The sequence below is a fragment of the Mobula hypostoma genome, chromosome 6 (genome assembly GCF_963921235.1).
Source record: "Mobula hypostoma chromosome 6, sMobHyp1.1, whole genome shotgun sequence".
NCBI lineage: Eukaryota > Metazoa > Chordata > Chondrichthyes > Myliobatiformes > Myliobatidae > Mobula > Mobula hypostoma.
The window spans coordinates 138101529-138117820 of record NC_086102.1 but is presented as its reverse complement, the minus strand read 5'-3'; the positions used below and the strand labels follow the sequence as shown (position 1 = coordinate 138117820).

The 16292-nt window shown below is 41.2% G+C and overlaps 1 protein-coding gene across 2 annotated transcripts in view; it reads right to left on the bottom strand.

The window, feature by feature from the left end:
* Positions 1–16292, bottom strand: part of vps8 (VPS8 subunit of CORVET complex) — a 682661-nt gene that overhangs the window by 55958 nt on the left and 610411 nt on the right. For both annotated transcript variants that reach the window (XM_063051804.1, XM_063051802.1), the window contains one exon: positions 718–795. In XM_063051804.1, the coding sequence (XP_062907874.1) occupies positions 718–795 (78 nt within the window). The remainder of the gene's footprint in view (positions 1–717; positions 796–16292) is intronic.

The window sequence follows — 16292 nt, the reverse complement described above, 5'->3', positions numbered from 1 at the left end:
AGACGGTGATGTCATTACGCATGCGCGGGATAGTGGGGAGACCATTTTGCTTTCTGCTGAAGACGTGGTAGGGTGTTGGAATTGGGTTCCTCCCAGAGTGTGCTGGGCATGGTGAGGAAAGATTTCCACGAGTGAAGAAATCGACATTGGGTACTGTGGATTATACAAAGTTCCTCACCATCCAAGTAGGGTTGCCACTACTGTATTAGTACCGTATTAGTTCTGATTTTTTTTTATACTGCAAATGCAATCTGTTCATACACAAGGGTGTGGATCGAAAGTTAAACTGAGATTGTAACTGCAAGAACTGGTTGTAAATTGGTTCGTTTTGTTTCACGACCCTCTTCTGGTATGTAAACATCTAAAATAGATAAAGGAATTAAAACAAGAAAAAGTATTTGTTGCCCTGAGTGTGTACTTTTCTCCAGGCTACACTTATGCTGGATAACTTAAAAAAATCTTTAAAAATAGTACAAATTCTCCTACCACAATCACTTTTTATAACTGTTTTATGTGAATAATAATGTTTAGTATAGGATGTGGTTATAAATAAATAAAGACAAAACAGTTTATGACATCAGCTCATTACTTCTAAAGCTGTGCATGTTGCAGTAGAACCTCTGACTGTGGCTCCTTACATTCCCAAGTGGAAATGCTGCTTTATTGGGAAGTGTTTTGCTTTAAGTGAAATCATCAAGAGAAAAGTTAAGCACATACCCTTGATGGTCCTCTGTAGAGGCGCCGGAGCTGGTCAAAGGCCTGGAGCTGTTGTGGTTCTAATGTTGCCTCAGTTGGCTGCACACAATAAAAAGAAACAAAATATGTGGGATATGTGCCAAGAAATATCCACGCTTATATAATTGCTTTTATACCCATTCTAAAATGTCTACAACCCTCTGCAGTAGGATAAATGCTTGGATATTGTTGTAATATGGGAAGCAAGAGAGCCCATTTGTTCACATCGAGCTACCACAAACAGCAATGTAATAATGAATAAAAAATCTGTTTCTTTTTCCAATAATATTTCCAGCAAGCATACATTCTAGTATATTAAAGGTATCTTGATCTGACACTACTTAACTGTCCAGCTGCTACTTATGACACCAGAATGGTTCCATTAGATTGCAACAAAATAAAAAAGCCTGGGGAGGATTACAATTCTATCAAATAAATAGATTAATATTATTTTGAGAAGAAACTATTCAGAACTGCATAGCTATTTCTTTTAGTGCAGGACAAACTGTGTCCTGCTCAAATAAGAGAGTGACGTGACCAAATATTAAAATAAAATGGTCAATAAAATGTGCTGAAATATACTTAATAAATTACAGTGAAACAAATAAAGATCTGAATTGACAGAATTCTAAAAATATTTATTAAATCTTCCCTTTAAAATGTCCAATTTCAGGTAAAGAGTTGGCGTATTGATTGTTTAAAAGATAGTCTGATACAGTACTTGAGGGGTGAGTGGTGCTGATTGTTTATTCTTTTGTGTGGATCAGTACTGACTAAATAGCTTTGTGATCAGACTTACAATCAGTACCATACCAGCCACAGTCAGCTTAAATGGCTATTTTTATACCAAAATTCAGCATCTTGTGTTTTGTACAGACAAGTTGTTGTGGCTGTAATTAGTCACCTTAGTACTCTCATTTTTATCTTTCAGCAAGTATCTCGTACCTGACCTCATGCCACAAGTTCATACCATGAAATGACATTATTCTTCTGCTCCTCACAGCAGATGCTGAGGTGAGATCACAGTCAGGACACGAGCAAACTATTATCGCTGCAGTACAAATGTAAAACAGGCATCGCTAGATTGCATCCAAAATGCAGCACTGTTCCAGACACAGTCTTGTGTTTAAAACGGTAACAATCATCACTATAACTTTCAAATAAAACGGAAGAGAAATCAGTCTTGACAGACACAAGAAAATCTGCAGATGCTTGATTGCATGAACCTTGAATTCTCAACTTCTGGAAATTGCCCCCCCCTTTACCATTACCCTATTTCCATTTCCCTTTCTCACCTTATTTCCTTACCTGCCTATCACCTCCCCCTTTCCTTTCTTCCATGGTTTTCTTCCCTCTCCCATCAGATTTCCACTACTCCAGCCCTTTTCCTCTTTCATCAATCAACTTCCCAGCTCTTTACTTCACCTCCCGCCCTCTCTCGGTTTCACCCATCACCTACCAGCTTGCATTTCTTCTTCCCCTCCCCCACCTTCTTGCTGTGACTCCTCATCTTTTATTTTCAGTCCTGATGAAAACTGTTGGCCGAAACATCAACTGTTTACTCTTTTTAACTGATGCTGTCTGTCTTGCTGAGTTCCTCCAGCATTTTGTGGGAGTTGCTCAGTCTTGACAGAAGTGTGAAAGGTCGTGGCAAATCAGTTGTTTTGTGTTCCCCACAATGGAAAATGAAAATGGTTTGAACTGTAAAATCATATGAAGATTTGTGCAGTTATCTGAGTGAAATTTGTATCGAGAGAGGAGGCCACACACAGGTCAGGACAAGAGATTTTAAAAGGAGTGGTCACAGGCTTTTGGCTCTTACCAGTGACCCAATCAAATTGCGATTCATTAGCAAGGGCAAATAAAAATAAGGTAGGGACAAGTGGAGCGGCCATTGTATGTTTTTGTCCACTGTTAGAGTGGAGAGGCTTTGGCTCAACAGCTTTGGGCAAGGTGGGTTACTGGTAAGTTTTTGCTTCTTCATTCTTTGCTTGTGTATAGTTAGTGTAGTGAGAATTGCTACAGGGGCTGTGTTGTATTCTTTGTGTGAGATGTGGGAATTCTGGGAGACCTCCAGCCTCCCAGACACTCCCATCTGCACAAGGTGCACCTAGCTACAGTCCTCAGAGAATGTGTTAAGGAACTGGAGCTGCAGCTCAATGACCTTCAGCTCTTATGGAAAAATGAGGAGGTGATAGGGAGGTAGTCACCCCTAAGTTGCAGGTGGCAGGTGCCTGTCAGGAGAGGGAAAAATGGGCAGCCAGTGCAGAGTACCCCAGTGGCTATTCCCTACAATAATAAGTATACTGTTGGGTGGGGTGGGGGGTGGGGTGGATAGTCTACTAGGAGGGAGCGGCAGTGACTATGTCTCTGGCACTGAGTCTGGTGCTGTGGCTCAGAAGGGAAGAGAGTAGAAGAGGACTGCAATAGTGATAGGGGTTCCACAGTTATAGAAGCAGAAGTGAGATTCTGTGGACATCCAGATGGTATTTTGACTCCCAGGTGCCAGAGTCAGAGATATCTCAGATCGAGTCCATGGCATTCTACAGGGGGAGAGTGAGCAGCCCGAAGTCATGGTTTTTATTGGCACCAATGAGATAGGTAGGAAAAGGGAGGAGGTCCTGAAAAGCATGACCTCAATAGGATGATTTGACAGATGAATGTGTGGCCAAGGAATTGGTGCAGGGGGCAGTGCTTCAGACTTCTGGATCATGGGGATCTCCTCTGGGGAAGGTAAGACCTGTACAAAAGGGATGGGCTACACCTGAACCTGAGGGGGAACCAATATCCTTGTAGACAAGTTTGCTAGAGCTGTTGGAAAGGGTTTTAGCTAATCTGGTAGGGGGACGGGAAGTAGAGTGCTCGAGCTGAGGATGGGGCAGTGGATATACAACTAGTTGCCATGTGTAGTGAGACTGTCAGGAAGGATAGGCAGATGATAGGGCAAAATTGAAAAGGGTGATGAATACTGGAAGGTGTTATATTTGAATGCACCCAGTATACGGAATAAGGTAAATGATCTTGTAGCACAGTTAGAAATTAGCAGGTATGACATTGTGGGCATCACTGAACCGTGACTGAAAGATCATTGTGGGGAGCTTAACATCCAAGGATACACACTGTATTGAAAAGACAGGCAGGTAAGCAGAGGGGGTGAGGTAGCTCTGTTGGTAAACGGTGAAATGAAAGTCTTAGAAAGAAGTGACATAGGGTCAGAAGATGTAGAAAGTTTGTGGGTAGAATTGAGAAACTGTAAGGGTAAAAAGACCCTGAAGGGAATTACATGCAGTCTTCCAAAGGATGTAGCCAGGAGGTCGGCAACAAATTACAGCAGGAGATACAAAACACATGTCTAAAGGACAATGTTACAATAGTCGTGTGGGATTTCAATACGTATGTAGATTGGAAAATCAGGTTGGTGCTGGATCCCAAGAGAGAGAATATGTAGAATGTCAACAAATGGTTTTTTAGAGCAGCGAGTGATTGAGCCCACTAGGGGAAAGGCTATTCTGCATTGTGTGTTGTGTAATGAATCAGATTCATTAGGGAGCTTAAGGTAAAGGAATCCTTAGGAGGCAGTGATCATAATATGATAAAATTCACCCTGCAATTTGAGAGGAAGTAGTTAAAATCAGTGTGTCAGTGGAGAAAAAGGGATTACAGATGCATGAGAGAGGAGCTGGGCAACACTGATTGGAAAGGTACACTAGCAGGGATCACAATAGAACAGCAATGGCTGGAGTTTCTGTGAGAAATTCATAAAATGCAGGATAGATACATCCCAACGATGAAGTCATATTCTAAAGACAGGATGACACAACCGTGGCTGATAAGGGAAGTGAACAACAACATAAAAGTAAAACAGAGGACACATAATGGAGCAAAAATTAGTGGGAAGATAGAGGATTTGATGTTTTTAAAAAACAAAAAGGCGGCAATTAAAAAGCCAAAAAAAGGGAAAAGATTAAATATAAAGGTAAGCTAGACAATGCTATCAAAGAGGATACCATAAGTTTTTTTCAGATATATAAAGAGTAAAGGAAAGACAAGAATAGATATTGGACTGCTGGAAAATTATGCTGGAGAGGTAGTAATGGGAGACAAAGAAATGGCAGGATGAACTAATTAAGTATTTTGCATCCTTATTTACTGTGGAAGACACTAGACTAGCAGTAAGCCGGACTTTTGAGAGTATCAGGAGGCAGATGTAAGTACAGTTGCTGTTATTAGGGAGAAGGTGCTTGGGAAGCAAAAGATCTGAAGGTAGATAAATTACTGGACCAGATGGACTACACCCCAAGTTTCTGAAAGAGTTAGTTGAAGAATTGTGGAGGCATAAGTAATCACTAGATTATGGGATGGTTCCAGAGGACTGGAAAATTGTAAATGCCACTCCAAGAATGGGGAAAGGCAGATAAGAGGAAATTATAGGTCGGTAGGTCTGATCTCAGTAGTTGGGAAGATGTTGGAGTTGATTGTTAAGGATGAGGTGTCAGGGTACTTGGAGGCATATGATGAAATAGGCTCAAGTGAGCATGGCTTCCTTAAAGGAAAATTTTGCCAGACAAATCTATTGAAATTCTTTGAGCAAATAACAAATCAGATAGACAAAGGAAAATCAGTGTGTACTTGGATTTTTCAGAAGGCCTTTGGCAAGTCACATGAGGCTGCTTAACAAGATAAGAGATAGTAGCAAGGATAGAGGATTGGCTGTTTGGCAGGAGGCGAAGACTAGGAGTAAAGGGAGACTTTTCTTGATGGCTACTGGTGACTACTGGTCAGTGTTAGGTTTGCTTCTTTTTTACATTAAACTTTTTACAATTATTTGGATAATGAATTGATGGCTTTATGGTCACATCTGCAGACAATACCAAGATAGGTGGAGAGGCAGGCAGTGTTGAGGAAGTAGCGAGGCTGCAGAAAGACTTAGACAGGTTAGGAGAATGGGCAAAGAAGGGGTGGATGGAATACAGTGTCGAGGAGTGTATGGTCATGCACTTTGGTAGAAGGAACAAGAACGTAGAGCATTTTCTAAAAGAAAATATAGTGGGGGAGTCTAAGACCAGAGGGATGTCCACTTAGAATGTGGATTTGGAGCAATTTCTTTAGCCAGAGGATGGTAAATCCGTGGAATTTGTTGCTACAGGCGGATGTGGAGCCCAGAGCATTGGATGGATTTAAGGGAGAAGTTGATCGGTTCTTCATTAGTCAGGGATGATGGGTTACAGGGAGAATGCAGGAAAATAGGGTTGAGAGAAAAATTGGATCAGCTGTGGCAAAATGATAGAGCAGACTTGATGGGCTGAGTAGCCTAATTCTGCTCCTATCTCTTTTGATGTTAAGGTCTAAATTTCATGCTGGAGACAAATATGTACATGGTATCAGAAAGGGCTGTCAGAACTATTGGATAATGGTCACCCCTCGAACTCAAGGAATAAAGTCCTAACTTGTCCAAGCTCTCTCTATAACTAAGGCCGTGAAGTGTAGGCAATAATCTTCACAGGAACCTGCATTTCAACCTGACAATGGATGCTTTCTGTGGAACATTTTTACATCCTTGTATGTTACATTGACTGTTCTATTTATTATACATTATTATATATTACTATGATTGCACATTGCACATTTAGAAAGAGCCGGAACGTAAAGATTTTTACTCCTCATATATGTGAAAGATGCAAGAAATAAAGTCAATTCAATTCAATTCACATGGAGTTCTTATTTCCTCTCCCCTCTGAAAGAAGTGTTGGAAGGTTAATTGGCTACTCTAGATTAGTCACAAACGCCAATGATGTTAAATAGGAGTTGATGTGCATGTTAGAAAGAGCAAATTGTTAGGCAATACGGAAAACAAGAGAGTGAATGGACTGCTGATATTATTCTTTTGTGAATCAGCATGGATCCACTTTGCCAAATAGCTTTCTTCTCCAACATAATTCAGGATCATTGGGACCTCTTCTGGGGCAGGTGGGACTTGTACAAGAGAGACGGGTTATACCTGAACTACAAGGGGACCATTATCCTTGCAGAGGGGTTTGTTAGTGCTTTTGGGGAGGGTTTAAACTAGATTTGCAGGGGGATGGGAACCAGAGTGCAAGAGCAGATAGTGGAGCGGGGCTGAAAATAAATGACGTTAAAAGTTCATGCAAAGTCACAAATAGAAGGGTTGTGCATGGTGGTAATAATCTTCTGAGGTGTGTCTATTTCAATGCAAGGAGTATTGTGGGGAAGGCAGGACTGGCAGCTTAATGTTCCAGGTTTCTGATGTTTCAGACATGATAGAGGCAGAGAAATGAAGGATGCGGTGGGGGGGGGGGGGGTTGGCATTGCTAGTCAGGGAAAATGTTACAGCAGTGCTCAGGCAGGACAGATTAGAGGGCTTGTCTACCAAGGCCATATGGGTGGAGCTGAGAAATAGGAAAAGTATGACCACATTAATGGGGTTCTATTATAGACCACACAATAGTCAGCGAGAATTGGAGGAGCAAATCTGCAGAGAGATGGCAGACAAATGCAGGAAACATAAAGTTGTGATAGTAGGGGATTTTAATTTTCCACATATTGATTGGGATTCCCATATTGATAAACGTCTAGACGGGTTAGTGTTTGTAAAATGCGTTCAGGAAAGTTTTCTAAATCAATATATAGAGGTACCAACTAGAGAGGGTGCAATATTAGATCTCCTATTAGGAAAAGAGTTAGGTGACGGAAGTGTGTGTAGGGGAATACTTTGGTTCCAGTGATCATAACACCATTAGTTTCAACTTGATCATGGATAAATGGTCCTCGAGTTAAGGTTCTAAACTGGAAAAAGGCCAAATCTGAAGAAATGAGAAAGGATCTAAAAAGCGTGGATTGGGACAGGTTGTTCTCTGGCAAGGATGTGATTGGTAAGTGGGAGGCCTTCAAAGGAGAAATTTTGAGAGTGCAGAGTTTGTATGTTTCTGTCAGGATTAAAGGCAAAGTGAATAAGAATAAGGAACCTTAGTTCTCAAGGGATACTGGAACTCTGATAAAGAAGAAGAGAGAGAGGTATGACATGTATAGGAAACGGAGCAAATAAGGTGCTTGAGGAGTATAAAAAAGTGCAAAAAAAATTAAGAAAGAAATCAGGAGGGCTAAAAGAAGACATGAGGTTGCTTTGGCAATCAAGGTGAAGGATAATCCAAAGAGCTTCTACAGATATATTAAGAGCAAAAGGATAGTAAGAGATAAAATTAGTCCTCTTGAAGATCAGAGTGGTTGGCTATGTATGGAACCAAAAGAAATGGGGGAGATCTGAAATGGGTTTTTTGTATCTGTATTTACTAAGGAAACTGGCATAGAACAATGGAAATAAGGCAAACAAGTAGTGAGGTCATGGAACCTACACAGATTGAGGAGGAGGAGATGCTTACTATCTTGAGACAAATCAGAGTAGATAAATCTCCAGGACCTGACAGGGTATTCCTTCAGACGTTGAAGAAGACTAATGTTGAAATTGCAGGAGCCCTGGCAGATATATTTAAAATGTTGGTATCTATGGGTGAGGTGCCATTGATAGCTTAGATTGCCATAGATTGGAGGATAGGTCGTGTTGTTCCGTTATTTAAAAAAGGCTCTAAAAGTAATCCGGGGAATTACAGGCCGGTAAGTTTGATGCCGGTAGTAGGTAAATTATTGGAAGGAGTACTAAGAGATAGGATCTACAGGTATTTGGATAGACAGGGACTTATTAGGGAGAGTCAACATGGCTTTGTGCATGGTAGGTCATGTTTAACCAATCTATTAGAGTTTTTTGAGGAGGTTACCAGGAAAGTGGATGAAGGGAAGGCAGTGAATGTTGTCTACATGGACTTCAGTAAGGCCTTTGACAAGGTCGCACATGGGAGGTTAGTTAGGAAGATTCAGTCGCTAGGTATACATGGAGAGGTAGTAAATTGGATTAGATATTGGCTCAATGGAAGAATCCAGAGAGTGGTAGTGGAGGATTGCTTCTCTGAGTGGAGGCCTGTGCCTAGTGGTGTGCCACAGGGATCAGTGCTGGGTCCATTGTTATTTGTCATCTATATCAACGATCTGGATGATAATGTGGTAAATTGGATCAGCAAATTTGTTGATGATACAAAGACTGGAGGTGTAGTGGACAGTGAGGAAGGGTTTCAAAGATTGCAGAGCGATTTGGACCAGCTGGAAAAATGGGCTGAAGAACGGCAAAAGGACTTTAATACAGACAAGTGTGAGGTATTGCACGTTGGAAGGACAAACCAAAGTAGAACATACAGGGTTAATGGTAAGGCACTGAGCAGTGCAGTAGAACGGGGGATCTGGGAATACAGGTACAAAAATTCCCTAAAAGTGGCATCACAGGTAGATAGGGTCGTAAAGAGAGCTTTTGGTACATTAGCTTTTATAAATCAAAGTATTGAGCAGAAGAGTTGGAATGTTATGGTGAGGTTGTGTAAGGCATTGCTGAGGCCAAATTTGGAGTATTGTATACAGTTTTGGTCACCAAACTACAGGAAGGATATTAATAAGTTTGAAAGAGTGCAGAGAAGGTTTACAAGGATGTTGCCGGGACTTGAGAAAGTGAGTTACAGAGAAAGGTTGAATAGGTTAGGACTCTATTCCCTGGAGCGCAGAAGAATGAGGGAAGATTTGATAGAGGTATATAAAATTATGGTGGGTATAGATAGAGTGAATGCAAGCAGGCTTTTTCCACTGAGGCTAAGGGAGAAAAAAACCAGAGGACATGGGTTAAGGGTGAAGGGGGAAAAGTTTAAAGTTTAGGGGGGTTCTTCAGACAGAGAGTGGTGCGAGTGTGGAATGAGCTGCCAGATGAGGTGGTAAATGCGGGCTCACTTTTAACATTTAAGAAAAACTTGGACAGGTACATGGATGAGAGGAGTATGGAGGGATATGGTCCAGGTGTAGGTCAGTGGGACTAGGCAAAAGATGGTTCAGCACAGCCAAGAAGGGCCAAAAGGCCTGTTTCAGTGCTCTAATGTTCTATGGTTCTAAAATATGCAGGTACCATGAATTCACTCTGCAGTACACTATTGTTACGAAGGTCTGGCAAACATATCATGATACTGATCGTGTAAAGGTTGGTTTGTGACATATGCATTCAATCAATGACTATTATCAGGTTGCCTTCTGTGAAGAACACATTTTTCAAATGATGCTTTTGTCCATTTCTCTTCTTGACATTCAGTTTAGGATGGAACATTAGTTTAGTTATTAAATTCTGCTCATCATAAAATATAGCTTTGAACTTCAAACTACAAATAGCCTGCCATATACCACAATTCCCTAAGGCAATGGGCAGACAAGGGCAGTGATAACAGATCATTCCTGTCATTGCTTCCAACAGATGTTTAATAATTGATGCTGTTTAATTGGAAGATAATACATTGACAGAACTTGCATATCTTGCCTTAAAGAAGCAGGATGCAGTGATGGAATATCTATTAGTTATTAGCAAAAAGTTGCAGTGATGTGGCTCTATGTCCATTGTCGGGAACAAAAGGCATTGAAGTAGGGTCTGTGTGCTGGTTGAGGGAAGGGATGCAACAAAATGTGTGCTTATATAATGTTTATTATGACGAAGCTAGAGTACATTTGGAGCAAACCTTTCTGAGTGGCAATCTGCATATATGTTTTGAAGTAAAAAATTTCCCTTTGTTCTTTGGACTAAATATGTAACATAGTAGCACCTGAGTATTGCACATCTGTGGAGCACACAACGTTCAGCTGTATTAATTTGCACATTTAGCACCTTTTAGTGTTTTCATCAGCAATGCATTTTGTATTTCTGACGTTTCAGAATGCTTTGGCCAGATATTGTGCGGGAGTTGCCATAGTTACAGCTCTGCTTGGTGAAGGAGAGAGAAAGTGCTTAGCCCACAAAAAAAAATCATTTTTAGGGGCTATTCCTGCATCCATAAAGTAAATGGGTGTATTTGTTTCCCTCCATATTTTAAGTGGAGTTATAAACATCAAATTCCGATGGGCCAGTAGTTGAACCTTCACAATTAATCCATCACCCCTACAATGATAAAAATCAGATCAGCAAATATCTTCAATATTACCATTCAATGATTCCATCAGGGAAATGTGGAGATCAGGAGAAAAACGATTGGGCTGATTTCTTGAAACCAGCACTTTTAATAGCCAGCCAGCATTCATTGTCTTCTATGGCGGTGCAGTGTTAATAACATAGTAATTCTGATGGCTCAAGTCTAATCCAGTCATCAAGAGTTCAAATCCCAGACAGGAACATAAAACTTACATTAGTGCAGTAACGTACAGGCCTTTCGACCCACAACGTTGTGCTGACCTATATAAACATACTCCACAATTAATCTAAAATTTTCTTCTGATACAGTCTATAACCCTTCATTTTTCATAAATCCAAGTGCCCATCTAAGAGTCTTTTAAATTTTTCTATTGTATCAGCCTCTACCACCACACCTGGCAGTGCACTCCAAATTGCAAATCTCTGTGTAAACAAAAACTATCTCCGACATCTTTCCTGAACTTTCCTCTACTGCCTTCTGTTGTTGGCTACTGCTGCCCTGGGAAAAAGGTGCTGACTGTCCACTCCATCTATGCCTCTCATAATCTTATATACCCTCTGTCAAGTCACCTCTCATCCTCTGTTGCTCCAAAGAGAAAAGCTCTAGCTCACAGTCTTTCCTTATAAATGTCTCTAATCCAAGCAGTATTAGAAAATAGTAGGTTCAGAATGCAAATCCAGTATAGAAAAGCTCAATTTATAAAAATAAGCAGGCATCAGTAAAAATAAGGACACATGAGACTGTAGACACTAGAAACTTTCCATCATCTACAGCCCTTTGCCAGCTACACCTATTACCTCCTAACTTCTGTTACTATTTCCACTCTTCTCTCCTTCCATCTTTCAAGATGGCAATGAGCTGCTGTGGTCTCTGTCAAGATCGTGGCTCAGACTTCGGTTTATTTTTAGGTTTGTAGGGTTTTGGGGAATAAGGTATCAGTTTAGGGTTTAGGGACAGGGATGTGGCGGAATTTGAGGACATAGGTTGGACTGCAGGTTGAGGCGTTCTGTGGGTTGAAGGCCAGTAATCCCTAGGGATGGATGGTGGGCTGGCAAAAGCTATGGATGAAGACCAGCAAGGATGAGTGCTGGTGAAGCTCAGGTCAGCAAGATTCCCTAGGTTGGCAGGTCTCAGGATAAGAGGTCTGTGCAGGCAGTTGATATGAAGGCTGATGACTTCCTAGTCGGCGAATCAATGAGTCTGGAGTTCAAGTTCAAGGCCTGGAGTTTGGGGTCCCATCGTCAATGAGTCCCGGGCTTGATGACAAAGATCGAAGCCTGACGGTCAAACACCGTAGTCAGCGAGTCTGGAAGTTGAGGTTGGATGGACAAATCCCTGGTTCCGAGAGTCCACTGGGAAAATCAGAGGCTAATGTCTGCAAGACTACGAGTCCAGGGTGGAGTGGGTGGGGTTAGAGGCCTGTGTGTATGTGTTTGGGTAGGTGTGGAAGAGGAAATGGCCTTGTTTTGCAGTTCACCTGAAACATCAAATGTTCACTTCCCTCCAGAGATGCTGAGTTCCTTGTGTGTTGTGCTTGTTGCATCAGTAAAGATGGCCTTGTAGCTTTTCAATCGTTCTGAAAAGAACAATTGGTTCAAAAACATTCTTCAGCAAAGATACCTGCTATCCACCAAGACTACTAGCTGCTCCCAGAAATTCCATCACAAGCCATGCTGTTACATCAAAATGCTACACTTTTCACCACATCCAAAGCCTTTTACCATCTACCTTTCACAGCAATTAATGATGTGAATTAAATCCCCACTTACTCATTTGGCTGTGAAATGAGATAGCAGATAGCACCGACAGGAAATATTGTTCTAAAATACTTGGTAAGAGAAATTCAGTGATGGCATATTTTTCATTCAGACATCAAATTTTAACTGAGCTCATACCATCTGGAAAATAAACAACTATATTACTGAATTTCAGGTAACAAGTTCACATCTCCCCTCCATCTATTCTTTCATTATTGGATGTATTTTGGAATACTTGTAATCGGAAGCATTGCACTGTGAAATGGAGATTTCTCTAAATTATTGTATCTGCATACTGATGAGTCCGGCTGTTAAAAGATGACAGTTCTTGTCTTGTATATCACATCAGCCATTGTTATTTCTACTTAAATCTCATTAAGATATATATATGTTCTATTCTGTAAAATAATCAAGTTCAAACAGTTGGTTTCAATGCAAAACACTCAGTTCCACCATCGTACAACTCATTAAAATTAACCGCTCACTGGAAAATGATCAACAGCGATTACATATCTCTGCTATACAGACTATTTACATTCAGTGTACTGGTGAATAATAGACTAGATATTCCATAATGCTTTGTCAAAACAACTAATGCATATTTACCATCAAATCATTATGTAAACTTGCAGCAACAATATTTGTGGGTGTTTTTAACGATGGTTTGGTGGTTAATAAAAAAAAATGTCTAAATGCACTGACTATCAGCCTTATTGATTAAGATGAAAAGTGAGCCTAAAGCGTAGGCATACTAGGTCACATAAATGTGAAAATGACTTTTGCAATGAAATGGTGTAAAATTTGCAAACTTAGCGAGGACACCACGGAACCCAAATCGGGAACTTGGTGGCAGCAGGTACCAATTGTATTACAGGCCTACAGCACACTACATTCACAAGAACACAATTGATTAGAAATTTAACCCCATTCAGGAATCTGAATATACTGCACAGAAGCAGCTTGTCTATAGGTTCCTGAAGCATGGACTTGAGATTCTCAATGCCATCTTTCTCCATTATGACTGGTGAGATAGGACACCTGGTCGAATGGTGCTGCAGCAACAATCATTCACTCAACATCAGCAAACCTAAAGAGCTGATTGTTGACTTCAGGAAGAAGAAGGAGGGCAAACTTGTGGCACTCTACATTGGGGGATTAACAGTGGATGGAGTCAGAAATTATAAATTCCTGGGTATTAACATATTGAATATCCAGTTCTGAGCCCACCACATAGACACAATTATAAGGAAAGCACACCAGCATCTTTACTTTCTTAGGAGGTTAAGGAGATTTGGCCTATCATTGAACACTCTATCAATCTTCTACAGATGCACTGTTGAAAGTAACCTATCAGCCACATCATGGACTGGCATAGCAATTCAAATGCACAGAAACATAAGAAGCTGTGGTGTTGTGGACTCTTCCCAACACATCACAGACACATCCTTCCCCACCACAGGAGGAGCTGCCTCAAGAAGGCAGCATCTATTAAAGATTCTAACCATCGAAGCTGTTACTTTTTTCAGCTACCATTGTGTAGGACAGTGGTCCCCAACCTCCGGACCGCGGACCGATACCAGGCCACGAAGCATGCAGGGGTGCAGCGGTAGCTGGCGCACACCCAGCACATCTTTAAGAAAAAAGCCGAAATAAACAAGCTAATTAATTAGGTGCCGCCCGGCACATAATGTTGGCCCAGATCAGAGGTGATTGCCGATTTCACTTGCTCTACGCGATGTTCACCTCTCTTTCCAGGGTGCTGGAGCCTTTAGCTATTCCATTGTTTGGTCAATTTAAACCACCAGCCCAAACAGGCTGAAAAGACATGGCTGTCAGGATCAAGGTGACATGTTGAATCTACATAAACTTCTAATAAATTATAGGCGCTGCTATGCTTTCTTTGTAATGACAGTTACGTGCTGGTCCCAGGACAGATCCTCTGACACTTTTCAAAGAGAGAAATGTCGATCCTTATGCTGAAGAATTTAAAGTTATTGACCCTCTCCACCTCAGTTCCTTTAATGAAGACTGGCTTCTGGGTGGCACCTAACTAATTAGCTTGTTTATTTCGGCTTTTTTCTTAAAGATGTACTGGGTGCGCTCCGGCTACCACTGCACCCCTGCATGCTTCGCGGCCAAGTATCGGTCTGCGGCCCGGAGGTTGGGGATCACTGGTGTAGGAGGTACAGAAGCTTGAAGTCCCACACCATCAGGTTCAGGAACAGCTATTTCCTATCAAATAACTGACAAAACCCTAATCACTGGAGTTTAGTAACACTTCAACAACCTTGATTACTTTGCACTAAAATGAACTTCATTTTTTTGTTTTAATTATTTTCACTCTTGTAGAAGTTGTGTATTATTTATGTGTAATGCACACTTATCATTGGAACTCTTCTTATATGATGCTATGTGCCTGTGATGGTGCTACAGGTACGATTTTCATTGCACCTGTGCATATCTGTATTAGAGCACATGACAATAAACTTGACTTTGACAAACTCGAAACTGCAATGAGTTGATGGGTCATTCCACATATTTGAGGATCACTGAAGATGTGGTTAGCATAACACGGTTACAGCGACAGCGACCAGGGTACAGTTCTGCCATTGTCTGTACACTCTCCCCTTAACAACTTGGATTTTCTCTGGGTGCTCTGATTCCCTCCCACATTCCAAAGATGTATGTGTTAGTAAGTTAATTGGTCACATGGGAGTAATTGGGCAGAGTGGGATCGCTTGGCTGGAAGGCCCTGTTACCATGCTGTTTCTCTAAAAAAAAACAAATCCTTAAATCTTGCCTCAATAGAGCTCAGAAGAGACTGCCTGTTTTGGAAATCCATTGCTGGGTGTGTTGAAAACATGCTTGCTCATTAGAGCTGACAGAGTTTATTTCAGGTCTCACTGCTGAGAATATTGGCCTAGGAGAAAATGCTGGCTTATGTCTCACTTATTTTGTAACCAAAAAAGTGATTTTTCAGAAATTGTGTTGTTGGCAACTTGTCACTGCTTTAGGGTGCCTATGCCAGTTAGTCTATGACATACAGCAGGCAAGGATCACTACGTTATGTGTAGCTTGAGATCTTGATATTCACTTTTTTCTTCAGATGTCCAGACGTGTGGACACTCTAAAGATGATGGGGAATTTCATTATTAACATCTCCCTTCACTGATAGATAGTTGTTGAGATTTGGCAAACAGCCCTTGATTTCCGGGGTCTTGACAGGAACCTTTATTATCAGAAATTCTTTGTACAAAGTGCTCTCTTGCATGTTTCATTGAACAATGGAGCCCACCATTCAAACACATACAAACATGAGCATCATTTGGGTTCTGCAATTAGATGACCAATGTTGGGGCAGTCTTGGTTCTGCAATGGATTCAATAGAGGCTGGATATTTTGCTATTCATCTAGAAAGTTAGCTCCTCTTCATAGAAAGCTTGGGCACAAGAGACAGCATTGTGGTGAAATAGATCAAATAAAATATTCGGGCAATGACAAAGCCATACTTGGTACCATGCTGTACTGGAATCCACAAGCAGCTGATCAGGGTGAGAGATTCAGAGCTGTGTTTGTGCTTGGAACCAATGCCATTCTCCTGCGATGATGCCTCACTGATCCTTGTTTCCTCTGGGGAAAGAGCTTGATGGACTGCTGCAAAACCTGAATGTTCCTTTAAATGTGGCATCATCAGTTGTCAGGACAGCAGTCCAGGATCTATGCTGCTGTAAATTATGTACAG